This window comes from Giraffa tippelskirchi, chromosome 13, assembly GCF_054371585.1.
Source record: "Giraffa tippelskirchi isolate mGirTip1 chromosome 13, T2T-mGirTip1v1.2.pri, whole genome shotgun sequence".
Lineage (NCBI taxonomy): Eukaryota > Metazoa > Chordata > Mammalia > Artiodactyla > Giraffidae > Giraffa > Giraffa tippelskirchi.
In genome coordinates this window covers 86,023,330-86,050,623 of record NC_137287.1, presented here as the reverse complement: position 1 = coordinate 86,050,623, position 27,294 = coordinate 86,023,330, and the positions used below count along the sequence as shown (strand labels likewise).

At 48.1% G+C, this 27,294-nt stretch overlaps 1 protein-coding gene and 1 long non-coding RNA gene across 6 annotated transcripts in view; both read right to left on the bottom strand.

Moving 5' to 3' along the window:
* The window catches only part of PYGB (glycogen phosphorylase B), a 38,573-nt gene extending 24,916 nt beyond the window's left edge, over positions 1-13,657 (bottom strand). For 2 of the 5 annotated variants that reach the window (XM_081560493.1, XM_081560494.1), the window contains exons 1-2: positions 13,289-13,657; positions 1,843-1,944 (exon numbers count right to left, since the gene is read on the bottom strand). In XM_081560493.1, the coding sequence (XP_081416619.1) occupies positions 1,843-1,944; positions 13,289-13,531 (345 nt within the window). In that variant the 5' untranslated portion in view covers positions 13,532-13,657. The remainder of the gene's footprint in view (positions 1-1,842; positions 1,945-13,288) is intronic. The other 3 variants (XM_081560495.1, XM_081560497.1, XM_081560496.1) reach the window with 2 other exon arrangements.
* A 5,477-nt stretch (positions 13,658-19,134) lies between these two features.
* LOC145533326 (uncharacterized) lies at positions 19,135-23,311 on the bottom strand. Its single transcript, XR_014074002.1, has 2 exons — positions 23,227-23,311; positions 19,135-19,380 (listed from the first exon to the last, which is right to left on the bottom strand). It is a non-coding gene; the product is annotated as an uncharacterized LOC145533326 (long non-coding RNA).
* Between the last annotated feature and the right edge of the window lie 3,983 nt (positions 23,312-27,294).

Sequence of the window (27,294 nt, the reverse complement as noted above, 5' to 3'; positions counted from 1 at the left end):
TGTCCGTGGAAAGATGAATGAATAAAGAAGATGTGGTATGTATCTGTGGAATATTACTCACCCATAAAAAAGAACGAAATAGTGCCATTTGCAGCAACTAGAGATTATCATACTAAACAAAATAAGCCAGACAAAGACAACTACTATGTGATATTGCTTATGTGTGGAAACCAAAAAATAGTACAAATGAACTTATTTATAAAATAGGAACTGTGGCCACTTGATGGAAAGAGCTGACTCATTGGTAAAGACCCTGATGCTGGGAAGGACTGAGGGCAGGAGGAGAAAGGGGATGACAGAGGATGAGATGGTTGGATGGTATCACTGACTCAATGGACATGAGTTTGCGCAAACTCCGGGAGATAGTGAAGGATAGAGGAGTCTGGCAAGCTGTCCAGCTTGGCCAAAGAAAAATAAAAGAAATATCTAGTGAAATATTTACACATGAACTATTATGGCATTTGATATTGGCTCTTAAATAACTTGAGAGTGGTGGGGGTATACGGGAAATAAGACTGGCCATGTCTTGGGCTTGAGGACTGGGGAAACCGGGTGATGATGGTATGTGAAGACGTTCATCATAGCAGTCAATTTCCATGTATATTTAAACTTTCCTGTAATTTTAAGTGTGTCCTTGATGGCGCACTCAGGAGAGAGTGGCTTCTTCTGAATTTCTAGTTTTTAGCAGAACCTGCTCTGGAACTGGAGCCCAGGGTGATGCAGCAGTGGGATGTTTTTTCTTTTTTTAAACATTTTTTTAAAAGTCTTTATTGAACGTGTTACAATATTGCTTCTGTTTTATGCTTTTTTGGCCATGAGGCATGTAGGATCTTAGCTCCCAGTACCTCCTGTTTGGGAAGGTCAAGTCTTAACCTGTGGACCACCAGGGAAGTCCCGTGTGTTTTATTTTTACACTGCATTGTAACTGGGGAGCCTGGGGAGGAGGCCATCCAGCCCTGCACCATCGACAGTTCAGCTCACAGCCTCTGGTACCTGCATTGTGCCTGGAAGGCAGGCACTGCCAACATATGCCTGAGATTCTCAAGTTCCGTCATCATGGAAACCTTTCCAGCACAAGCTTAACTAAAAGCTAAACAGCAAGTGAAACAGCATTTTAGGAGGAAAAAATGTACAATGTTTAAAAAGACATATGCCTCCCTGTATTTTCTATTGCTTGTATTAGTTGCTTAGTCGTGTCCTATTCTTTGCGGCTCCATAGACTATGCCCACCAGGCTCCTCTGTCCATGGAAGCTCCAATACTTTGGTCACCTGATGCAAAGAGCCAACTCGTTGGAAAACACCCCGATGCTGGGAAAGATTGAAGGCAGGAGGAGAAGAGGATGACACAGGATGAGATGGTTGGATGGCATCACTGACTCAACGGGCCTGAGTTTGAGCAAACTCTGGGAGATGGTGAAGGAAGCCTGGCGTGTTGCAGCCCATGGGGTCGCAGAGTCCGACATGACTTAGCGACTGAACAACAACAGTTCCAAGTAGGAGAGAAGGGCAATTTTACAAGCAGGTGCAGGACAAGTGTCTTTAGGGTGGGAGAGGGGAGCTGGAGGTGGGCCACCAGGTCAACAAAGTAAAGAGAAATGGAGCGATATCAGGCATTTCTGCCATGTGGGGTGGGCGTGTGACGTGCAATGGTCTAGAAGCTTCGAGCTTCGGCATCACAACCTGCCCCCGTCCCTGCACGCTGGGCGTGCGACACCCACCACCCATCCCCCTCAACACCCCAGCGTCCAGTCCCAGATAGCAGCACTCGCCTCTGCAGGGCTTGGATTAAGGCTCGGTGCCCACAAGAGGCCACCCCAGCAGCCCAGCCCCAAGGACCACACCTGATAGATGGCTTCATCGCAGGCATTCTGGAGGCCCAGGTTCACCATCGTGTTCTGTAGGGTACGGCCCATGTAGAATTCCAGGGACAGATAGTAGATGCGCTGAGGGAGCAAGAGGAGGCATCTGAGACAGTTGGTTCTGCCTCATGTACATGAAGATCCCAGTGCAGAGCGGACCTTCTGAGAGGCTGCACTCAGCCAACACTGCGCTTACCTGCACCCCTAAAATGGGCTCCCTCCCTTCAGCCTCTGCCAACCTCACCTTTCCAGGGGCTGCCCCCTAGGGAAGGTCCTTCAAAAGCAGATTCTGTGCACTGCCCCTCTGGAGTCCCCAAGGGGACAAAAAGGAACCTCCCCTGAGGGCAGGGAAGTGGGGCAGGGTGGTGGTGCGGAGCCGACCCCCAGGACAGACGGAGCCCTGTCTATGCTTGGTGGGGGTGAGCCAGCCCTGCAGGGTGAACAGCTCCTGACACCTGCACTGGGCACTCAGTGCCAACAGTACGGTCAACACAATGGGACAGACGGATGGACATGTCTGCCTGTTTCCATCTGCTGCCTATTTGCTGGCTTTGGGGGACTGAGAGATAAACTTCTGGATAAAACAAGAGACGGCCACCGACACTTGCTGGGGATCATGCAGGATTCCAACGCTTCCCACGCCTGGGGCTGTCTGCCCCTGCTACAACCACCCAATGGGCCATGGAAGGCAGTGGCAGAGTCAAGATCCAGCCCACAGAGTCCTGCTCCTACACGGGACCTCCATGCTGCTTCCAGTCATCCAGAATAAGGCCTTGGGGGGACTTCCCTGGGGGTCCAGTGGTTAAGGCTCCACGCTCCCAATGCAGGGTGCCCAGGTTTGATCCCTGGTTAGGGAACCAGATCCCACAGGCCACAACTAAAGATCCTGAATGCCACAACTAAGACCCAGTGGAGCCAAATAAAGAAATGTACTTTTTTGGGGGGGGAGGGGCCGCACGGGCATGAGGGGTGGGCCAGCACTCCCCAGGCGCTGGGGACCCCCGGCCGCGCCACCACGTCCCCCACCCACAAGGGCTGGCGGCCTTTCCTTTTAAAGAAAGTCAACATGAAATGCTCGGGGAGGTGGGGTGGTTCCCAGGAGTCGGAGGGAAGGAGGGAGGGGTGGGCGCAATAGGAGCCTGGGGCACTTTTAGGGCAAACTGACGACCCCTTGGGATCCTGCAACAGGGGTGTCATGGCACTGTGCATGTGTCAGACCCAAGGAACACATGACATGGAGCGGGCTGGACTTAACATATCAGTGTATAGAGCACTCAGCAACATATGTTGTAACAATGTTCCCCACACGCAAAAGAAAGTGAGAGTGAAGTCGCTCAGTCGTGTCCGACTCTTTGCAACCCCATGGACTGTAGCTCAACAGGCTCCTCTGACTATGGGATTTTCCAGGCAAGAATACTGGAGTGGATTGCCATAAGAAATGTACTTTTAAAAGATATAATTTAAGAAAACTTTTCATACATATCAAATCTACAAATCGAAAGAACATGCATGCATAAAAAAAAAAAATACAGATTTCAGTCTCAGACAGCCTTCTGTGTTTTTTGATCATATGAATGCCTGGCTTTAAAATTCCCATCCATGTTCCACTGTCCTTTAAATCACAGACTCATCACGGTGTAACAAGCTTCTCTCTACCCACCACGACTGTCACTGCTGCTCATGGCCCATTGCCTCTTCCTGACCTTTCATCGTCCTGGACAGTATTTACCCTACACTTGAACTGATTTATTAGTATATGGGGTTCCCACGGGGCTTGATAACCAACAGGCAAGCACACCAAGATGACAGTATCAAGCTGTCTGAGCAAGTGAACATCTTGTGAACATTCCCCCTCTCCCAGGCACACACAAGGGGCATTTTCCCCCACCGACCTCCTTCTGGGGTTCTCCTGAGAGGTTTTATAAGAAGTTGGCCGGTCAGGGATATGGTTGAGATGTTTTCATTTTGCCTGTAACTATTCATACAAATATGTATTTTAAAAGTTGTAGTTTGATCTTTCCAACTTTTAACTAGCACTAGGAAAATAGCTTGATTATCTCTTTTCCTAAGAGATGGGTGCTGAGGCATAAAATGTTGCAATCAGCCTTAAAATCTTTGAATCTCTTTCACTTTCCTCCCAAGTTGAACACAGGTGTCCAGGGTTCAGCAGTGTACTTAGTTCTGCAAACAGGCCCGGGAGAGTCTCCTATGGCCCCCTGCACAAGAGGACAGCAGGGACAGCATGGCACTGGGGTCCGCAAGCACTGTCCCCACTCAGAAGGGACTGACCAGGGTCAGCCCGGTACCAGGCACCTCTGTAGGCCCCGCCAGGCTGGAGCTCTGGTCTCAGGGTCTGTGCCTTGTTTTCTGCTGCTGTTTTTGCCTGTGTGAGGAGTACGTTTATAGTGTCACCATACATGTTGATTTTGCTTTCCCCAGTGTCCTTAAGACAGTGCGGTGTGAATCCATCAAAGTGAAGGCTCTTGAGAAGGTGGCCGATGACATCTGAACCACACAGACCGGGTCCCATCCTGGCTCCTTCCTCGGCAGATGGGGTGACCTGGTCCCTTTATGTCCCTGAGAGCACCATGTCCACCCTGGACTCAGCAATGCTGGGCCCCTCACCAGGCCAGATTTTTCTAGGAGGGGTGTGGAACCTGTAGAACAGGGTAGTAATTCTGGAAAAAACAAACCAAAACAGCTGAGGGCACAGGCTTGGTCCAAGAAAAAGCCTGGGGGCTCACCTGCAAAGGGCCAATACTTGCTGGCCCCAAACTCTGCTGCTGTGGGTCCACAGCCCTCGAGGCCCAGCCCAGTGTCCTAGCATTATCTTTGCAACTCTGGACAGGGCCTCCCGGCTCAGGGATGCTGACTGAGGACCAGACGCTCATCTCCAGGAGCCTGAGAACAGCAGGGATCCCTTAACCTTGCCACACACCACTGGGGGGCCATCTCCAGGGCTGAACTAGGTCACCGAACCTTTTGGCTGCGTTTCTTCTTTGTAATACGGCTGTAACAAGTGTTATATGGCCTAGAGGCAGCCTTGATTTTTTTATCAATTGGGTATATTTACTACATGCAGAGCCCACCCCAACAGGTAACATCACAGAAAAGCATCAACAAAGCTCCTTGACAAAAACAGATGAAAACATGATCAACGCAAATATTATATAACATATTAATCTCCTAAAAGGTCTTAGGGGGCTTCCCTGGTGGCTCAGATGGTAAAGCATCTGCCTGCAATGTGGGAGACCCAGGTTCAATCCCTGGATTGGGAAGATCCCCTGGAGAAGGAAATGGCAACCCACTCCAGTACTTTTGCCTGGAAAATTCCATGGATGGAGGATCCTGGTAGGCTACAATGGGGTCGCAAAGAGTCAGACACGACTGAGTGACTTCACAAGAGTCTTAGGAGTTAATGAACTCTATGAACATGGAGTTTAATATAAATAGGTACAGCCTCATTTTGCTCTCTGTAGAACTGAGATTAATAATAATAGAACTGGGCTTTCTGAGATCTCTAATTTCCTCTCCCTCTCCTAAAAGTGTGTTTAGAGCCCTTGTTTAACAGCAGAGTCTGAACACTCTGCAGGAAGAGGAACCGAAGAACTTTCTCAACACTCAGGGCAACAAAGCTGGGTGCAGACTGGGGCAATCCACTTCCCCGCCATCAAGAACTCGATTCTATCTGTGCCAGGAACATGCAGCCGCACAGTCTCCTGTCATCTTAACTCACCAGCTGCCCTCTCCCAGCACAGAGAGGCTCCCGCCAGACAGAACTGGCCCTGACATGACACAGGGACACTGTTCACTGACCCAACACAGAGGTCAGCTCCGGTGGGCCCCCCCAGCCTCTGCAAAGCTGCTGAGGCCCCCTTGCGTCTGTTATCGCACTCGAGCAGCTCAGCAAGAGGAAAGCTGCTGTGGGGTGAGGGGTGGCCCCCCAACTGGCCAGAGAGTTGAGGCTCACTCCTATCCTGAGCACGTCTCCACGTCCATGCCACTGTGTCCGAGGGGCTTTCTGGAGGAAACGGCTTTCCTATATAAAACCACAACTCTGCTCGCATGAGGAGGAAGGGCGATATCTACCACACGTCTTAGGGCCCAACCTACAAAGTCACACTCAGCACTCTCTTTTGGAGTGAAAAGCCAAGGAAACTTGGTTTCCCCTAACTGGTAGGCTGTGTCTCAATGTAGACCACAAATTCTTTTTTTTTTTTTAATTTAGATACTGTTATCTAGGATTAGAACACAGGTCTGTTTGCTCAAAGTAAATCTGGGAAATGTAAAATAGGATAAAATTACAGGATATGAGAACCTGCAGGGATCTTAGAGATCATTTAGTTCTGCAGGGAACAGATTCACTTTGCACTCCATGATGTCAATTTTATAGTCCTGGGCCGTCCACCTCACATGCTGCTAAGCCCTACAAACTGTCCATTCGGCCCACAGCCAGACAGTCACTGAGGCGTCCTTGTCACTGACTGATAGCCTGAGCCTGATCAATTTATATTAAGTGATCTGTACCACATCAAGCTCCATCTGTGACTCAGCGTCATGACTCAGTGCTGTGAACAGAGCTGTGCGTGTCTGCTAAGTCACTTCAGTCATGTCCGACTTTTTGCGACCCTATGGCTCCTCTGTCCATAGGATTCTCCAGGCATGAATACTGGAGTGGGTTGAAACGCCCTCCACCAGGGAATCTTCCCGACCCAGGAATCAAACCCACGTCTCTTATGTCTCCTGCACTGGCAGGCAGGTTCTTTACCACTAGCGACACCTGGAAAGCCTGGTAAACAGAGCTACTTTCACCTTGAAGTGATGTTTCAAGGCTGAGAAAAGACACTCAGCTCAAACCGAAATTATATGTAATTCCCACTCCAGAAGATCTAGTGAACCTTTTCTGTCGTCCAATCACCTTTCTAAATTTCTGTATTCATTTCTCCTGCCCTTTCGCCATATTCTAAGAACCTCCTTCTCTACAAGGTAGAAAAAGCTAACCATCTATTGCTTGCTGTTTACCTGCTTCGTGTCTTAAAATGTATGGGATTCCATATGGGTTAGAGCCTGCTCTGCTTAATGGGGGGATGGGGGTAGGGTGGGGAAGGAGGTATATCTGAAAAGATGTATAAAGTCCTCTCAGTTTTCTTACTTGTATTTCTTATCAGTGGGACAACCAACAAAGCCGAGTAAGGTCTGCAGGTGACAATACTGTGATGGTGTGAACACCCCAAGTTTTTTCAAAGTGCTCTGCTAGTATAAGGGAGTCTCCTGATTTTTTTCCAATCACACATTTGAGTTTTTAGAGGGAAAGTGTTGGTTATCAAGTCTAAAACTTACTTTCAAATGGTTCACAGAAAAAAATTGTATTTATAAAGAGAGAAGGATGTAACAAACAAGTTAAAAATGGGGAATTCGGATAAAGAGCATATGGGCATTCTTACATCATTCTTGCAACTTTTGAAAGTCTGAAATCATGTAAAACAAACATTTAAAAAATCATCAAGGATTTCTCTGGCTGTCCAGTGATGAAAACTCTGCCTTCCATCGTAGGGCACAAATGTTCGATCCCTAGTGGGAGGGGGACTAACATCCCATATGTCATGTGATGCGGTCAAAAAATAAATTGAAAAAAATCATCTAAAAAGGGCTGGGATGCAGAAGTGAGATGGGTTACAATATTTCATAAAGATACAAAGGGCCTGCCATCCACAGCAGCTTGGATAAGTCAGGGCTCCCCAGAGAAACAGAATCTACAGGAAATAAACACAGAGATTTATTTTAAGGAGCTGGGTCACATAATCACAGAGGTCCAAGACCGAAATCTGGTGACGTGAGGCATAGAGGAGTGGCATTTGGACTCCAAATGGGGTGTCAGTCTTTGCTCTGTTTAGGCCTTCAACTGAATAGAGGCCCATCTACGTTACAGAAGATACTACTTTCCTCAAAATCCACTGACTAAATGTTACTCTCACATTTAGTCAGAAAACACCTTCAAACAAACATCCACATTAATATCAGACCAAATATCTGGGTACCATAGCCCAGCCAAGCTGACACAGAAAATGAACCATCACAGCCTGAAGGAGCAGAGGTTAGGCTGTCTTCTATGAGAAATTGTGGCACACATGCAGAGCTTCCCTGTCTCATAGACGATGGCTTCACCTGACCTTCCACTCGGCAAGCTGTCAGGGTAATCAGCAACACGAACCGTCTGCCCCTCCCCAGCTTCTGGCCACAGAAAGTAACTCTGAGCTCTCTGCTATCAGGGAGGCTTGTCCACGGGATACAAGATCAAGTTCACACAGATGAGTGCAAACACATCAGAACACCACAACCACAACCAGAACCACAGAGTGCAAACACACCAAACACATCAGAACCGCTGCCTGGGTCAAAAAGATCCCAGTGCTGGTCCCACTCCTGCCTTATGAGAACAGAAGTTCAGAAGTGGGGGTTGTGGGCAGCCAAGGCTATAAAACACTGCTCTAGATTATCTTCCTTCAATTCCCAAATCCAGTAAAACCATAAGATTGACTGTAATCTTTATGATTATCTTACTAGAAACATTTAAGACAGGGGCTTGGGCCCAGTGGTAGAGCTTCTTTTCTTAGTCTACCATGATGGTTATGCCAAGAGCTCATGGAGAAGAGCCATGGTAAACTGACCAGTCCATCCACTGCAGGGGTGCCATCGGGCCAGCTGTCCACCTTGTACAATGTCTGCTCTAGAGACCCATGGAAGAAATCTCCCACCTACTCATTCTAGAATCTCTAGTAGAGATTGAAGACTCCCATAACTGGGCATGACCTGCCATGGGCTCTGGTTGCCAGAACTTAGGTTGGCATTTTGTGTCCTGACTTTACATCTGAACTTAATCCACTTTCCTACCCTCACTGTCTTTTGCTCCAACTTTCTCTTTGAGGTCTTCTATGAAGTTGAGCCTTTTGTACTGTATCTTTTTAAAAAAATTATTTATTTATTGTTTTTGGCTGTGCTGGGTCTTTTTTTTGTGTGTGGTGCTCGAGCTTCTCATTGCAGTGGCTTCTCTTGTAGAGCACAGGCTTTAGGGGCCTTGGGCTTCAGCAGTTGCTGCACATGAGCTCAGCAGTTGTGGTACACCGGCTTAGCTGCTCAGAGGCATGTGGAATCTTCCTAGACCAGGGGTCAAATCTGTGTCCTTTGCATTGGCAGGCGAATTCTTAACCACTGGACTGCCAGGGAAGCCCCTGTGTCACGTCTTGCTCAAGCATTCTCAAATTCTTTTTGGACGGAATGTCAATGTAAAATGGAAACATTTTACCAGCAAACATAAAACTATGATGTTTTAGAAAGGCAAGGGACTCAGAAATGGATTACCTAGCTTGACCTTCCTCATTTTAAAGATGAAAAAACTGAGACCAAGAAAGAAACCTACCCCAGCCCAGGGTGGAACAATCTGAGTGGTAAAGCCAGGCCTTGAGGGGCTTGGATCTGTGTAAGCCATCCTTTACCACCCAGCTCCTTTCCATCCCCGAGTCTGGAGTTGAGTCCTGACCTCCCCATCCCCTCAGTCTCCTGGAGCCTCTTTAGAATTAAGCGCTGCGTCCTGCCAAGTGCAGACCTCTTAATTTTAGCCAGATATTTTGACTTGCTGCTTTGCCAGGCAGCTTACTTGAAAACTCTTCCTCTGAGCACTGAGCTTCAATTGTTCCTACTATTACCAAAAATAGAATGCTTGAAGGAGTTATGAAACAATAGGTGCAGCATGGCACTGCACTATTTTGTGGAATAAAAACAAGTCTCTCTACCTGCCCAGAAAAAGAGATGTGGACCACAAGATGTCTGTAGCATTTACATTGTTATCACTAGGTGGTGAGATTACAGTTAACTGTATCCTTTTGGATTATCTGTGTTTTCGAATTTTTGTCTCCAATAATCACAAGGACCTGCATAACTGTTTTTAAGTAAATAAAAATATTAAATAAAAGCAGTCTGATTATTGTTTAGATCGTCAGGCTGCCAAAGTCTGAAGTAATGGTACAGATCCTTGAGGCCATCCTTAGGGTGGGGGTATGGCTCTGCAGGATTATTATTGGGGGCCCTCCCACCTTCCCTCATGCTCTGATCCTCCCAGGATCAGAGGTGTGGCAGTGACAAGCTACATCTCTGCCTGCACATTCAAGGGCATTTCCCTGCAGCTGAGCCAGAATGTACCACAGCACCGTAGGGACCCGTTAGAGACTTTAGTCTATGTTTAGATCTGTAGAAGACTGGTGATGGACTCAGGGATTGCGGAAATAACCTTTCCAGAACAGGATTAAATTCCTCTAACAAAACAGGGTTTCTTGTCCTTTCCAACAGGGTTCCCTAACCTCCAAGATCTAATGCCTGATGGTCTGAGGTGGAGCTAATGTAATAATAATAGAAACAAAGTGCACAATAAATGTAACATGCTTGAATCATCCAGAAACCATCCCCTCCCACCCCATCAAGGGCCGTGGAAAAACTGTCTTCCATGAAACTGGACCCTGGTCCCTAAAAGGTTGGGGACCCCTGCTTTATAAGCAAACATGTAACTTTGGCAGAAAAAAGAGATAATGAGCCTATTTTCAACATGTATCAGACAGACCGAAGCAGTTCAATTTGAAGTTTCCACTTTCAAATGACCTTCCTATCCAGGAGAGGCAAACAACCTTCCATTTACAGGCTGTGTGGTTTCCTTAAAAGAGGAAGATTTACGCCTGTGGCCACTCTAGCCGTCAGTGAGGATCAGCAAACCTGTTTTGTTAGAGGAATTTAATCTTGTTCAGGAAAGGTTATTTCCGCAATCCCTGAGCCCATCACCAGTCTTTTTCGGATCTAAACATAGAATAAAGACTCTAACGGGTCCCTACGGTGCTGTGGTACATTCTGCTTCAGCTGCAGGGAAATGCCCTTGAGTGTGCAGGCAGAGATGTAGCTTGTCACCTGCTGCATGAATAACAATGATATTTCAAAGCAGAGCTCTGCCACCAGCAGGGAATTCTGGGGGAGCCCTGCCTCTTGGCCAGCTTCCCTGGCAAAGTCGACCCAAGCCCTTGTTGAAATAACCTGTTTTAGCCATTTCGTGCAACTTCTTTCTTCACTGTCTTGCATACTAAACACCAAGAGGCTGGTTGTGTTCTAACAAATCTGTCTTTTTTACCACTACTCTTTTAGAAAAAGGAGTGCCCCAGAAAAAGCTTGGAAAAGCAACCGATCTCAGACTTAGAAATTATTCAACATTTCTTAACGCCCTACAAAAATACTATCAACAAAGCAACTGCCCAGTGCCCAGGTGTCCACTGCAAACCAAACTTTGCAAACTGGTGTTAGGCCTACAGGTGTATCCTTCCCTCACCAGTTTTCATTCTACATTAGTATAAAAGAAAGGGTAAAATGCTCCATGGTCAAGAGGCAAGAAACAAAACCAAAAAACCAACCAAACAAAACTGGCAGCAGGGGCCTGGCCAAGCCTATGACATATGCATCAGACTGAAAACTATCAATGATACTAAAGAATCATATTTACTTGGAAAGCTGCTGAAAAAGCTACAAGTGTTACAAATGTTGATGAATGAAACAGAAGAGCCACAAGACTGTACACTCAATATGCTTTTGAAAGGTGTGCATATATATTCTAGAACAGGAGAAGATGCAGAAGGACACACACCTGGATTCTTAACACAGTTAGTAATGGACGTGATGAACAAGTTCTCTCTTGTGCACCTTGTACTCATCTACCATAAACCTATGCTTGTATAAATGTAAAAACAATCAACAGTTCCTTACTGTCTGCCAACCTTCAGCTAAGAGAAGTTCTCCAGAGCAGGTGTGTGCTCCTGGAAGGCAGGCCCATCCCTGAGAGCCTCAGTCTCAGAGGCTTCTCGGTGACCCCAGCTCCACCACAGGACAGCAGGCCCCCCACTCGGCTTCAGGCGCTCAGTGTGTGGTGTGAAGGTATAGACGAAGCTGTGTGCAGGGCCACCTTACCCGGGGTGTGTGTGTGTGTGTGTGTGTGCGCACAGGGCAGCCTCACCTGGGGTGTGTGTGTGCAGGGTCGCCTCACTCAGGGTGTGTGTGTGCAGGGCCACCTCACCCAGGGGTGTGTGTGTGTGTGTGTGTGTGCAGGGCCACCTCACCAGGGTATGTGTGTGTGTGTGCATGTGCAAGGCCGCCTCACCCAGGTGTGTGTGTGTGTGTGTGTGTGCAGGGCCGCCTCACCCGGGTATGTGTGTGTGTATGTGTGTGTGTGTGTGCAGGGCCACCTCACCAGGGTGTGTGTGTGTATGTGCCAGGTCGCCTCACCAGGGGGGTATGTGTGTCCATGCAGGGCCACCTCACCTGGGGTGTGTGTGCGTGTGTGCAGGGCCACCTCACCCGGGGGTGTGTGTGTGTGTGTGTGCAGGGCTGCCTCACCTGGGTATGTGTGTGTGTGTGCGCAGGGCTGCCTCACCCGGGTGTGTGTGTGTGTGTGTGTGTGTGCAGGGCCACCTCACCAGGGTGCGTGTGTGTGTGTGTGCAAGGCCGCCTCACCTGGGTGTGTGTGTGTACAGGGCCGCCTCACCCAGGTGTGTGTGTGTGTGTGCAGGGCTGCCTCACCCAGGTGTGTGTGTGTGTGTGTGTGTGCAGGGCCACCTCACCAGTGTGTATGTGTGTGTGTGTGTGCAGGGTCACCTCACCAGGGTATATGTGTGTGTGTGTGTGTGTGTGTGTGTGCAAGGCCGCCTCACCTGGGGTGTGTGTGTGTGCAGGGCCACCTCACCCAGGTGTGTGTGTGTGTGTGCAGGGCTGCCTCACCCGGGTGTGTGTGTGTGTGTGTGTGTGTGTGTGTGTGTGTGTGTGTGTGCATGTGTGTCTCCACCCCAGCGGTCCCTGCTTACCCAGAGTCTCTTCTCACCAGGGATCTCTCCTCACCCTGGGGTCCCCTCTTACCCCGGGCGGTCTCCCCCCATCTCAAGGGTGGTCGATCCCTCTTCACTGGGGTCTCTCCTCACCCGGGGGTCTCTTCTCACCAGAGGTCCTTCCCCACCTTGTGAGTCTCTCACCACTCCAGGGATCTCTCCTCACCTGGGGGTGCGGGGTTTCTCCCCATCTCGGGGGGGGGTCCCTCCTCACCTGGGGGTCTCTTCCCACCCCGGAGGTCCCTCCTCACCGAAGTCTCTCTCCACCAGGGACAGACACAAAAACAGAGATCCTCTCAGTCATGCCCGACTCTGCGACCCCGCGGACCGCAGCCCGCCAGGCTCGTGTGTCCATGGGATTCTCCAGGCAGGAACACTGGACTGGGCTGCCGTGCCCCGCTCCAGAGGGTCTTCCCCACCCGGGGACCGAGCCCGCGTCTCCCGCATTGCAGGCGGACGCTTCCCCGTCCAAGCCACCAGGCAGCCGTCTGCCCCCGGGCGCCCTCTTCCCCGGCGCGCCTCACCTTGGGGTCGCGCTCGTAGTAGCGCTGCTGAGTGCGGATCCAGCGGCCCACCAGGTGGTCCCGCACGGTGTGCGCCAGCGCCAGGTAGTAGTCGCGGCGCGTGGCGACATTGCGGTCCTTGACGAGCGTGAAGTGCAGGTGCCGGTTGAAGCTCTTTCGCACCTCGGCCACGTCGCCCAGCCCCGCCAGCCCGCGCACGCTGATCTGCTTCCGCCTCTCGCCGTCCGTCAGCGGCTTTGCCATCGCGCCGGCCGCCCGGGAGGACGAGGACAAGGAGGACGACGAGGAGGAGGAGGACTAGGCGAGCCGCTGGGACACGCCCGCGCCAGGGATGCTGCGGCTTCACCAGCTGCCAGACCGCGCTTGCGCAGTGCGCCGCGGCGGCGAGGAGGGGAGGGGCCGCGGGCGCGTCTGCGCGCAGCGCCGGGGCCGCGGGCGGGGCGGGGCCTGCTGGAGGGGCCAGGCCGCAGGAGGGGCGGGGCCTGCCGAAGGGGCCGGGCTACAGGAGGGGCGGGGCCTGCTGGAGGGCGGGGCCGCAGAAAGGGCGGAGTACCTACGCCTGAGTGAAGGAGCACTATTGAGTTTCTCGTTGAGTTTCTCCACCCGCAAAGCTGAGCGTGAGGTCCTGGGCTTGCGGCCCATTCCTGCCAGCATCTCTCTCCTGTCCACGCCTCCGAGACGGTGTCTCCTCCTGCTCCTCACCCTCTCCAAAGCCTCTCAGCTAGTTCCTACCTGCAGGTCCTGGGCTGGGACCCCCTCGCTCACTCTCACCAGCACTACCCGCTGCTGTCCCCCAGGGCCATCTTCCGGTCCCTGGCTTCAGTCTTGCTGCCTCAGCTCCTCCTTGATCCTATCTTAGCCTCTGTGATTTCTGCATCAACGAGAGTCCTGACAGGTGGGTGGAACGTGGAAAAACTGGTAGCATTCACTGAAGTTAGACAAACACCTACCTCTGACCCAGCAATACTACTCCAAAGAAAATACCCAACAGAAATGCTTAGGCCGACCAAAAGGCATGTACAGAAATGCTCATAACAGTCAAATATTTGAAACAGTCCCAAACTGGAAACCATGCAAATGCCCACCAGTGCTGGGCTGCTAAATAGATTGTGGCATATTCCCACAATTGCATAGCCCAGAGCGCTGAGAACGATGGCGGACATCCAACAGCACAGAGGAACAATGCTGCGTGAGAGAAGGCAGCACTTCAGGACTCTACTCACATGAGGGTGTAGGACTGGCCAGTCTCTGGGCCTGCAGACCTAAGGCTGGTCCTGAGCCTTAGGGGTGGACATAGCTGGGGGGCAGGTGTCTCTGGAAAGCTCTTGATCACACATGGTGTGCGATATCGTCAGGGCACACATAGAAGTCACCCGGTGTGGGTGTAGTGATGTAGTCCTGGGGCAGGGTCGGGGGGGGTTCACATATGCAGCCCAGGGCCTTCCACCATCTTTCTCTACACCTCATCCTTTTTCCTCGCCCTCCCTGCACACCCAACGGGGCTCCAGATCCTTCTCTAGGCCAGTGCCTTCCTTCCTGCCTGTTCCCAAATCAGGTGCCTCAACACAGCTTCTGCAAACCATGACCCCGGCCAGGTGAGCTTGCTAAACCAGTCTCAGTCCCTCCCTAGCAGGTCCAGGCTGACCTAGGGGAGTTGAGGTGACAGGTGAGGGCAGGCCCCCCTGTAGCTTATGGGCAGGCATTCTGAGGTGACCAGGCCAAAGGGGAAGTGGTCAGAGCCAGGGTCAGTGAGAAAGCTGGGGGTGGAGAGAGAGAAGCAGTGCCTAAATGGTGGAGCTTGGGGGCCGCCTGTGGGGCTGTGAGAGGCGGTGAAGGACACACAGCCGACATCCGCGGGTCTCCCTGATCTGGTTCTCACCCTCCACAGCCCTCGCCCTTGGCGAGCGTCTTCCTGGCAGGGCAGATTTGCTGTGAAGGCTGCCAGCCTGGCTTCAAGCTGCATCTCAGGGTGCTGCCTCTGCCTACCCTCGGCCTGGGCTGGCCCACCACCTGTTTTGGTATGGCCCTCAAGTTAGGAACACTTTCTACATTTTTAAATGATTGAAACGAATCAAAAGAATAATTTTCATGACATATGAAAATTACATGAAATCCAAACTTCATTGTCTACAAATAAAGTGACATTCATTCCTCTGCATTTTGTCTAGGCTGCTTTCACATGTCCACGACAGAGCTGAGCATCATGACTAATGTCAGCTGTGGGCCCTGAATCTGCCCTTTACAGAGGTTGCTGCCCCTGGCCTAGAACGTGTGCTCCTCTGAGAGGGCCCCATGTCCCCAGCATGGCCTCCCATGCTAAGCTCCATGATTATACTCCAAATAGAGCAAATCCCTGTGGTTCTACCTGCCACATGCAAGGCAAGGGTGCACTGTGAGGGAGAGGTGGCTGGCCTGGGCAGGATTCTTGAAGCCTCTTTAAAATTCACTAGGTCACATCAGGGAGACACACATAAAAACCCCAGCAGGCCCCAATCCTCAACATGAAAGTGACCAACAGCATGGAGAGACTGAAGCATGCGGCTCAAGGGAGAGTAACCTTTAGAGTCCCACTGGAAGCGGTGTGGCAGGTTCTTTTAAAATCGTCAAATAGACACTTAGCATGTGGCCCGACCATTCCACTTTTAGGTATTCATCCAAGAGAAATAAAAAATGTACGTCTACAAAAAATGCAAGGAGGTTCACAGGAGCCTTATCACTACTACTCTAGAGTGGAAATAGCCTATGTGACTATCAATAGGAAAGTGAAGAAACAATGCGTAGGATATTGAAATAGTGGAATATTACCTCAACCGTAAAAAGGAATGAATTGACACCAGTGAATTTTACAAACATGATGCCAAACAGAAGGCCAGACACAAAAGAGCACAAACTGTACCATTTCATTTACACGAAGTTCCAGAATTGGCAAAAGGAATATGTTGGGATGGAATTCAGAACAGTCCCCCAGGGGCCAAGGGTAGGGGGCTTGTCTGGGGACTTTCTGGGGTGACAGACTAAGGTAGGCTACAGGTTGTATTTGTCAAAATTGTTTGAACTCTATACTTAAGACTGGTACATTTTACTACAGGAGAATACCTCAATAAAGATATTCTTAAAAAAAAAGAAAAATTCCCTAGGTCAGTAGTAAAAGCTAGAAAGAGCTTAAGTACTAAAAACAGGCTCCGTCAAACAGGCAGCTTTTGAAAATCCAGGCCTCTAGGAAGCGACACTTGAGTTTCTTCTGAGATTCATTCAGTGCAGAGAAATTCCAGCTGAGGTTCTGAGTGAGAAGAGTCCACCCAACAGGGAAGCGAAGGAAGGTTTCTTGCTGAAACTTTATTTGCTTTGCTAACCCTTTAGCCCTGCTGTTTGCTTTGGGTGGAGTCCTACCAGGCACTCTCACTGGGAAAACAAGAGAATCTTTGGTTCCACAAGGAAATTTGGGGGGAGGGGAGGTAAGGTCAGTGTCCCTCTTCTGTGGATTTTCAATTCTCTTGCTTTCTTTTAGGCAATCTTTTATGACTTAGGAGGGCAGCTGAGTGCCCCTCCCCATGAGTCCAGCCCCTGCAGGACCCAGGGCTTCACCAGGAAGGAGCTGACCTGACCTCTCACCCCAACTGGAAGGGGATCTTTTCAGCCCCCAGGCCTGAGGGGAGACCATGAGGAAACTGAAAAAAGTCTAGGGGTCACCTTTTCAGATAATTGCTAGTTCCCTTTGCTGTGCAGAAGCTTCTTCCTGTTTAGTGTTTATTTTTGCTTTTATGACCTTTGCTTTTGGAGTCAGATAAAAAAAAATAATTGCCAAGACTGACATCAGTGAGTTTCTACCTATGTTTTCTTCTAGGAGTTTTACAGTTTCAGGTCTCAAGTTCAAGTCTTTAATCCAGTTTGAGTTAATTTTTGTGTGTAGTGTAAGATTGTGGTTCAGTTTCATTCTTTTTTTTTGGCTCTCCAGTTTTTCCAGCACCATTTATTCAAAGGACTGTCCATTTTCCGTTGTATATTCTTGACTCCTTAGTTGTAAATTAACTGGCCACATATGCGTGTGTTTATTTTTGGACTTGTTATTCTGGTCCATTGATCTATGTATCTGTTTTTATGTCCATCCCACAACATTTTGATTATTATATTATTGTTATTATAGCTCACGATACCTCCAGCTTTGTTCTTTTTTCTCAAGATTGCTTTGGCTATTCAGAGTCTTTTGTGTCTCCATACAAAGTTTAGGACTCTTCTATTTCTATGAAAAATACCATTGGAATTTTGATAGGGATTGCAGGGAATCTTTAGATTGCTTTGGGTAGTGTGAACATTTTAACAATATTAATTCTTCCAATCCATAAACATGAAATACCTTTCCATTTACTTGTGTCTTCTTCAGTTTCTTTCATCAATGTCTTACAATTTCCAGTGTACAAGATTTTGAAAAGCTTCCACACAGCAAAGGAAACCATCAGCAACAAAATGCAACCTACTCAATGGAAGAAAATACTTGCAAACCACATATCTGATAATATTAAAAATATATAAAGAACTCATACAACTCAATAGCAAAGCAAAAACAGAAACAAAAATGAAGCAAACAACTTGATTAAAAAATGGGCAGAGAATCTGAATAGACGATTCCCAAGGAAGACATGCAGATGGCCAAGCACATGAAAAGAAGTGTTGGTGAGGATGTGGAGAAAGGGAAAATCTGAGTACTGTTGCTGGGAATGTGCAGCCACTATGGAAAACAGTATGGAGTTTCCCTAAAAAATAAAAATAGAACTACCATTTGAGCCAGCAATTCCACTCCTGAGTATTTATCCAGAAAAACAAAAACACTAATTCAAAGATATATGCACCTCTATGTTTATTGCAGCATTATTCACAATAGCCAAGATATGGAAACAGCCTAAGTGTCCACTGATAGATGAATGGATAAAGATGTGGTATATGTATACAATGGAATACTACTCAGCCAGAAAAAAAGAAGGTATCTTCTTGCCATTTACAACCACATGGATGGACCTAGAGGATATTATGCTAAGTGAAATAACTCAGACAGAGAACGATAAGTTCTGCATGAATTCACTTATATGTGAAATCTAAAAAACAAAGCAAACGAACAAAAAAACCCAATCCCATAGATACAGATTTGGTGGCTGCCAAAGATAGGGGATTGAGGATGGGTGAGATGGGTGAAGAGGTGCAAACTTCTGGACTTCCCCGGTGGTTAAGAGTCCACCTTCCAATGCTGCGGGGCTGCACAAGCGCCCACATGCTGCAAGGCAACCAAACCCATGAGTCTCAACTAGAGAGGCTGCAATGAAGACTCAATACAGCCATAAATAAAGAAATAAAAAAAAAAAAAGTCCTGAGAATGTAACATACAGTAGGACTATAGCTACTAATGTTGCATTGCATATTTGAAAGTGGCTAAGAGAGTAGATCTTGGCTCTTCCCAGGTGCGTGCATGTGTGCAAAGTCACTATAGTTGTGTCTGACTCTCTGTGACCCCATGGACTGTGGCCTGCCAGGTTCCTCTGTCCTGAGGATTCTCCAGGCAAGAATACTGGAATGGGTTGCCATTCCCTTCTCCCCCAAGTAGCTCAGTGGTAAAAAGTCCGCCTGCCAGTACAGGAGATGCAGAGATTCAGGTTCCATCCCTGTCGGGAAGATCCCCTGGAAGAGGGCATGGCAACCCACTCCAGTATTCTTGCCTGGAGAATCCCATGGACAGCGGAGCCTGGCAGGCTACAGTCCATAGGATTGCAAAGAGTTGGACATGACTGAGTAACTGAGTATGCACCCACACAAGAGAGTAGATCTTCAAGCTGTCATCACAAGGAAAAAAAAGGATAATTTTTAAAAAAGATTTATTTATTTATCTTTTGGCTGTGGTGGGTCTTTGTCTTTGTGGAGGGCTTTCTCTAGTTGCAGAGAGCACAGCTACTCTTCGTCATCATGTGGGGGCTTCTCCTTGCGGTGGCTTCTCTTGTTGCTGAACACAGGCTCTAGGCTCGCAGGCTTCAGTAGTTGCAGGTCACCAGCTTAGCTGCTCTGGGGCATGTGGGATCTTCCTGGACCAGGGACTGAACCCGTGTCCTCTGAATTGCAAGGCAGATTCTTAACAACTGGACCACCAGGGAAACCCCAGGGTAAAATCTTTTAACTATATGAGGTGGTGGATGGTAACTAGAGATGTGGTGATCATTTTGCAATATACTCAAGTATTGAATCATTATTTTGTACTGCTGTTCTACTGCTATTTAGTCGCTTAGTCTAGTCCGACTCTATGTGACCTCACGGTCTGTAGTCCGTCAGGCTCCTCTGTCCATGGGATTCTCCAGGTAAGAATACTGGAGTGGGTTGCCATTTCCTTCTCCAGGGGGTCTTCCTGACTCAGGGATCAAACCCAAGTCTCCTGCATTGTAGGCAGATTCTTTGCTGTCTGAGCCACCAGGAAAGCCCACGTTGTACACACTGAACTAATACAGTGTTATGTATCTATTAAAATAAAAGTAAGTAAATGTAGAGAAATCAATTTTTTTAAAAATGCCTAGGAGCTGCAAAAGGGAGAAAGAATCTTGTGGTTTCAGACTGGAACAAAATGATAAGATGTGGTTAAGCACAAAAGGGGAGAAGGCGATGGCACCCCACTCCAGTACTCTTGCCTGGAAAATCCCATGGATGGAGGAGCCTGGTAGGCTGCAGTCCATGGGGTCTCGAAGAGTCGGACACGACTGAGTGACTTCACTTTCACTTTTCACTTTCATGCATTGGAGGACATGGCAATCCACTCCAGTGTTCTTGCCTGGAGAATCTCAGGGACGCGGGAGCCTGGTGGGCTGCTGTCTATGGGGTCGCACAGAGTTGGACATGACTGAAGCGACTTAGCAGCAGCAGCAGCAGCAAGCACAAAGGGAACTTTCTAGGGGAAATGTACTGTTCTGGGTAGCTGCCTTCCCAGAGTTCCAGTCTTCATTTTTCAAACTGCTTTATTTTAGCGCAGTGGTAAAGAACCCTCCTGCCAATGCAGGAGACGCGAGAGACTAAAATTCTATCCCTGGGTCAGGAAGATCCCGTGGAGGAGGAAATGGCAACTCACTCCAGTATTCTTGCCTGGAAAATTCCATGGACAGAGGAGCCTGGTGGGCTATAGTCCATGGGGTCACAAAAAGTTGTACATGACTGAGCAACTGGGCACTCAGCACGCTGAATTATTGAGATATTATATATGGTATATTCAATACCATTTTATAATTATATTCCATAAGTTACCCCATTAAAGAGCCTGATTCAGTGGTGTTTAGCAGTGTTTCATATTTTAGAGTCATGCAACCATCACCATCACCATAATCTAAATTTAGAACCTTCTCATCCCTGCAAAACCCTGTACCCCCGCAATTAGGAGCTACTCCCACTTCTCTCCCCACCCCCACCCAAAGCCCTAGGCAACCCCCAGTCTGCTTGCTGTCTCTTTAGATTTGCTTATTCTGGATGTTTTGTGTAAACAGAATCATGCAGTGTGATCTCTTGTGTCTAGCTTCTTTCACTTGCCCTCATGTTTTCAAGGTTCATCCATGTTATAGATTATGCCATTTTTACTGCCAAATAATATTCCAAATGCATGGAGAGTCATTTTAAAAAAATTCTTTGAAATCTCTTCTCTAAAAAGAGAAAGCTGAAAACCCTGGTTCACATTCCCCTCTCCCCTTGTTGCTTTAGAACAAGGGTCTGCAGGCCCTGAACTGCAGCATTTTCCTGTGCAAACCCGTTCAATCTGGAGCTGCTTTCCAGTGGGTCTGGAGAACCACCAGCCGCATATGCTGATCACATCACGCCCTGGAAGGTATGTTTGGAGCCATCCCACTGCCTGTGTTCTGTGCCACAAACGCACCACTCTGGCGCCCTCCTGACCTTCAGAGAGGCTTCCGGAGAGGGTGCTGTACTGGAGATGTCTGCTTCTTAGCCACATCCACCCAAGGCAGACACTAAGGTTTACAGGCTGCACTCAGGCTCTTAAAGAGAAGCTTGTATCCACCAGTCAATAATGCAGCAGAGCAAGACATCTGGACTATCAAAGTGACAGAGGCAGTCAAGCCTGGAGCTGTTTTTTTTTTTTTTTTTAATGTGATTCGTTAAAAATTTTTTTATTTGGCAGACCTGGGTCGTCACTGCTGTGTACGGGCTTTCTCTAACTGTGGAGTGGGGGCCACTCTCCGCTTGTGGTGTACGGGCCTTTTATTGCCGTGGCTCCTCTCGTTGTGGCGCAGACTCAGTAGTTGCAGAGCGAGGGCTCAGCAGTTGTGGCTCACATACTTAGTTGCTCCACTGCATGTGGAATCTTCCCAGACCAGGGATCGAACCCGAGTCCCCTGCATTGGCAGGCAGATTCTTAACCACTGGACCACCAAGGAAGTCCTGGAGCTAATTTTTTACAATTTCTCTTGATTCTTTATTTTTCTAAATATTTCCTGCTCATGAGTATCGTAATGATTGATTCTCCAGCCAGGAAACCCACTTTTGATAAATAGCTACATGCAAGGCCTGATGTGATGAAAAATTCATCTGGAGACCCTCTTAACTTGGGAGGCACACCAGTTGGGGGTTTGGAAGCCGGCAGACCTGGGTGCAACAGGCCCCCTTCATCCCCTGTCACTGACCTTCAGCTCAGACATCCCAGCCTCTGAGGTACATGATGGACTGTTGGCTCCATGCCTGACACCCAGTAAGCCCTTCATCAACACAGACCATGGTTGTTATTGTAGCTCAGAACCAAGGGACACAGCATGTGGTTAGCTTACCTGGCCACGCACTCAACATAATTTTCAAGGTGAATCCAAGGAAGTGGGAAGTATGAAGCGGCCAGGGAGGCAGCCAATGCTGACCTCTCACCCCCCAGCAGGGAGCCCTTTTCCGGTACCCTTGAATGCTCACCCTTGAATCAAGAGCCATCTTCTTTCAGGACATCTTTCTCCATTACCAGCTTCTCTGTGAGTCTGAATTCAGGCCTCTGGAGCCATGCAGGCGGGGCCAGGCTCTGATAAACCTTTCAGGTTGTTTTATTTATTTTTTAGACTGAGCCATTTCGATTGCCGGCTCCTAGTTCCCTACCCAGGGATTGAACTTGCGACCTGGGCAATGAAAGCATGCAGTCCCAACCACTGAACCACCAGGGAAGTCCCAACCCTTACAGTATTGAAGACAGGGCTGTTGGACCCCCGCCCATCTAAAGCCTCTTTCCAGGACTGTGATGTCATGATTTATAGAACAAAATATATGTTTGGTCTTCGTCTTGTTCCTGGCTCACATGTCCCCAAACTTTGGGGAGTTCGTAAGCATAAGAGCAGCGGGAGCATCTTTTGTTGTATTTGGTCTCTTATCCTCAGTTCTGTTAGCCCCTGCAATAGTACTTGAACTTGGGTTAATGAGGTGATTTTTGGCAAGCCTCCAGGTACCCACCAGGGTGGTGGCTGGTTGCTGGGGCAACCAACCAAGTGATTAGAGTACTCAGGGAGTCTGCCTCTTTTAGGCCCAACCTCTGGGATGGGGACGGGGCTGGAAATCAGTGACTTAGTCAACCAAACCTATATAATGAGGCCTCCATAAAAATCCGCAGAGTACAGGGTTCGGAGAGCTCCCAGAGTGATGAGGTACCAGGAGGGTGGTGTGCCCGGGGAGCATAGGCGCTCCACACCCTCCCCCAAGCCCTCCCCTCCTGTCCCTTCCATCTGCCTGTTGGTTTGTAACCTGTGTGATGAACTGGCAATAAAGAGTAAACTGTTCTCCTGAATTGTGTGAGCCTCTCTAGCGAATACAGAATCTGAGGGGGGCGTTGTGGGGACCTCTGACTTAGAGCTGGTCAATTGGAAGCACAGGTCCGATCCCAAGTAACGGGACTTGAGAAGGGCCTCTGAAGGGCGGGCGGTCGTGTAGGACTGAGCCCTTACCTGCGGGGTCTGGCACCATCTTCGGGTGGATGGTGTCAGATGGAGTTGAATTGCAGGACACCCAGCTGGGCTCGGAGAACTGCCTGGTGGGAAAAAGCAAAGCCCACACGTCTGGTTTCAGCATGAGGCGCTGACAGCAGATCGAGGGGCGAGTGGAGTGGTAGAAAACAGAGTTTCCTCTATGAGATGAACCCTCTTCACAGTTCATGGTCTCCAAACAAGGCATTTAAAAACAGCTTTACCAGAAATTGCACACCCAAGTGTGGCTTCTCATAGTGCTTACCTTGGGAGATGCGGTGTTTATATTACTGATCTGTGATGATTCTGGACACTTTCTGAAAATTCCTTTAGGGAATCGCCTCATGACTTTATTGCCATCCTTGATTTTATCCCCAAAATGGTATTATCCATTTGCTTCCCAATGATTATGAAATTGTTCTAAAAATCAAATCCACCCTGAAACAATGATTTGTTTTCCTTGAGAGTATTCAAAAGCATGTGCAGGGATACTGAAAGGAATGTAAAAATGAAAACTATATCTTAAAAAAACTGTTTTGTTAACTTTTAAAACTCTCTCAGTGGGGGACCCTTTCTAATGATGACACAAAACCCAGAATTCAACAAGATAAATAGTACAAAAACTGTCATAAATTAAGACAAATTTAGGGAATTCCCTGCTGGTCCAGTGGTTAAGACTTGGTGCTTTCACTGCCAGGGCCTGGGTTCAATCCCTGGTCAAGGAACTAAGACCCCACAAGCCATGCAGTATGGCCACAAAAAGAGAGAGAGAGAAATTGGATTCATTTGAATATATTAAGATAGTAAAATTGTGTATTGAAAAAATACTGTAAAGTAAAAATGTAGTAATATTAATAAAATGGGGGAAATTTGCAACATATTCTGTCACAGTAGCTAATTTCCCTGATATATAAAAGTTTCCTAAAAATCAGTAAGAAAATGACCATAATCTTATAGAAAAATTGTCAAGGGACATGAACAGATGTTTCACAGAAAAGGAAATACTCCTAGACATACACATACAAGATGAATTAGATTGGTGCCTAGCAAAATCATCATTTTACGTGCTAGAATGGCAGAGCAAACAGCCTGGCCAGAGCTGTGTTGATGAGAACTCAGGAAGTTGGCACCTGACTGCCAGTGGAGTTGTAGGGAAATTTGGCAAAATAGTCACAATTTAAAATGTTCTTGCTCTGCATAGCAAAGCAAACCATCCACAAAACAAAATGGCAGCCTACTGAAGGGAAGGAAGTATTTACAAATCATATATCTGATAAGGGGCTAATATCCAAATTACATAAAGAATTCATACAGCTCAATACCAAAAAACCAAGCAATCTGATTAAAAATGGGCAGAGGATCTGAATAGACATTTTGCCAAAGAAGACACACAGACAGCCAACAGACACAGAAAAAGATGCTCAATATCACTCACCATCAGGAAAATGCACAATGAGATATCATCTCACACTTGTCAGAAAGGCTATCATCAAAAGCCAAGAGTTAAGTGTTGGTGAGGATGTGGAGAAGGGGAACTTTTGGGCCCTGTTGGTGGGAATATAAATTGGTGCATTCATCATGGAAAATAATGTGGAGTTTTCTTTTAAGGAAAATAGAACTACCATCTGATGCAGCAATTCCACTTCGGGGACTATATCCAAAAGAATTGAAATCACTAAATAGAAAAGATACATGCACCCTGACATTCATAGCAGCATTATTTACAATCAAGATATGAAAGCCACCTAGATGTCCATACAGATGAATGGATAAAGATGCGGTTTATGTATGTAATGGAATATCACTCAGCCATAAGAAAGACTTAAATCTTGCCATTTTCAAAATGGATGAACCTAAAGGACATTATGCTAAGTGAAATAAGTCAGAGAAAGGCAAGTACTGTATGATCACACAAAACGAAGGTCGCTCAGCTGTGTCTGACTCTTTGCGACCCCATGGACTATACAGTCCATGGAATTCTTCAGGCCAGAATACTGGAGTGGGTAGCCTTTCCCTTCTCCAGGGGATCTTCCCAACACAGGGATCAAACTCAGGTCTCCTGCACTGCAGGCCAATTCTTTACCAGCTGAGCCCCAAGGGAAGCCCAAGAATACTGGAGTGGGTAGCCTATCTCTTCTCCAAGGGATCTTCCCAACTCAGGAATTGAACCGGGGTCTCCTGCATTACAGGCCAATTCTTTACCAACTGAGGTATCCACACACGTGGAATCTAAAAAACAGAAGTCATCGAAACAGACATCAGAATGCTGGTTTCCAGATGTGGGGCGTGGTGAGGGGCATGAAATAGATCAGAAGGTAGATTTCCAGTTATAAAAGTCCTGGGGATGTATATACAGAATGGTGACCATAGTTAACAAGACTGGATTGCTTGTTTGAAAGCTGCTAAGAGGGTAGGTATCACAAGAAAAAGTATTCTGTAACTGTGTATGGTAACTGTTATGTTAACTAGATTTATGTATATTATGTATGTTAACTAGACTTACTGTGATCATCCCACGACATATACATTATGTCGTAGAGGAAAGCTAATCCAGTTATATGTCAACTGAACCTCAATTAAGAAAAGAACAGTTCAAGACTGTCTTGGCTGTGGAACCTGTTCCTACGTGAGGTGGGGAAAGAGAAGCAGGCAAGCCCTTGGGAGCATTTTGACTGTAGTCTTTCCTAGAGCTCTTCTAGAGGTTCTCAGAACTGTCTTCTGGAGAAAGTGTAGCTTCTTAAAGGACTTGCCTCCCAAGGGGGCCCTGATCTTCACGGGTGCTTGACACTCGAGTGGTTCTCTGGATTGGCAAGGCTGCCCCTTCAACTACACCGTTTCTCTCTCTCAAGACTCAGCCCATTTCTTCACAAGGGTGGGAAAGATAGATTCCCAACTCCACACAACAGGCTCTCAGAACCTGACCCCAGAGGTCAACCCCTCAGAGAGCCACCTAAGACCACAGAGCTAGAAGCATATTTCCTGTTTTCTCGATGTTTAACCCCGTGAGGATGAAGGGGAAGTTAGTTGAATGATTCTGAGTATCCAGAGGGTACATTTCATGTTAGGGAGAAAGATTCAGCTTAATTCCATTTTTTAATAATTTCTGTCGATCCAAGCCTCTCAACCACCATTCAGTTTAAGCAGCAATTTAACTCAGATTTTAAACTCCTTATTAAAATACGCTTCTGAGAAGCACCCTAAAACAAAGCATGTTCATATGTTGCTGCCGTTGGGTCTGCAGTGTCAGGCTGGTTCATGCACGTGTGCGGGAGTGCAAGCTGGACGCCATGGGGTCTTGGCATGCAGACAGGGTGGCTACTCTGAGTGAGCATGGGAAGGTGGGCACGGGACCCGTGGGGCAGGGCACATGAGTGGGAACCTCTTGCCCGTGTGCATCACCCACAATGTGCTGGGATGTGCACTGGGTGGCTATTTTTGAAAAAACAAGAGCCTGCTTTATTATCACAAAGACAGTGAATGACTTGCATAGTCTGCTCAGCTCAAAAATGTTCCATGACTTATTTGGGGCTATCTTGGGAGACGTCCAGTTGTTTACTTTTTCAGATGTGAGATCACCAACCTATAAATGGACCAAATCAATTTTCACCTTGGCCTTCATGCATTTTTGATCCCTGGCCTCTGGAGTCCGCACAGTAGCTAAGCTGCTATCGTGGAAGGAAGGGGCTGGGAGGCCCGCCAAGGCTGGGGTGCAGGATGGCGGGAGCCGGTTTTCATTTCCTTGTCAAGTGGATCCTCAGGCTTCAGTCCTGAGGTGGCTTTTTGTCTGGGGAAAGCGTCTCCTCACTGTCTTTTCCTGCCGTGTCCATAAGCAGACCTCTGTCCCCCACCTCAAGGTTGACACTTCAGGGAACCCACTGGGCAGAGGACAGTTGGCTCCAGTTTTCAGCATCTGCATCCTGATGGCCTGCCCCCAGCCTTCTGGAGTTGGGGTTGTGGTGACCCCCCACCTAGTCAGGCCCCTGGGGGAGGATGCAGACTCCCCATGTCTGTCCTGCAGGCTCACGTCTTCTCAGGTTTCACACCTGTCTC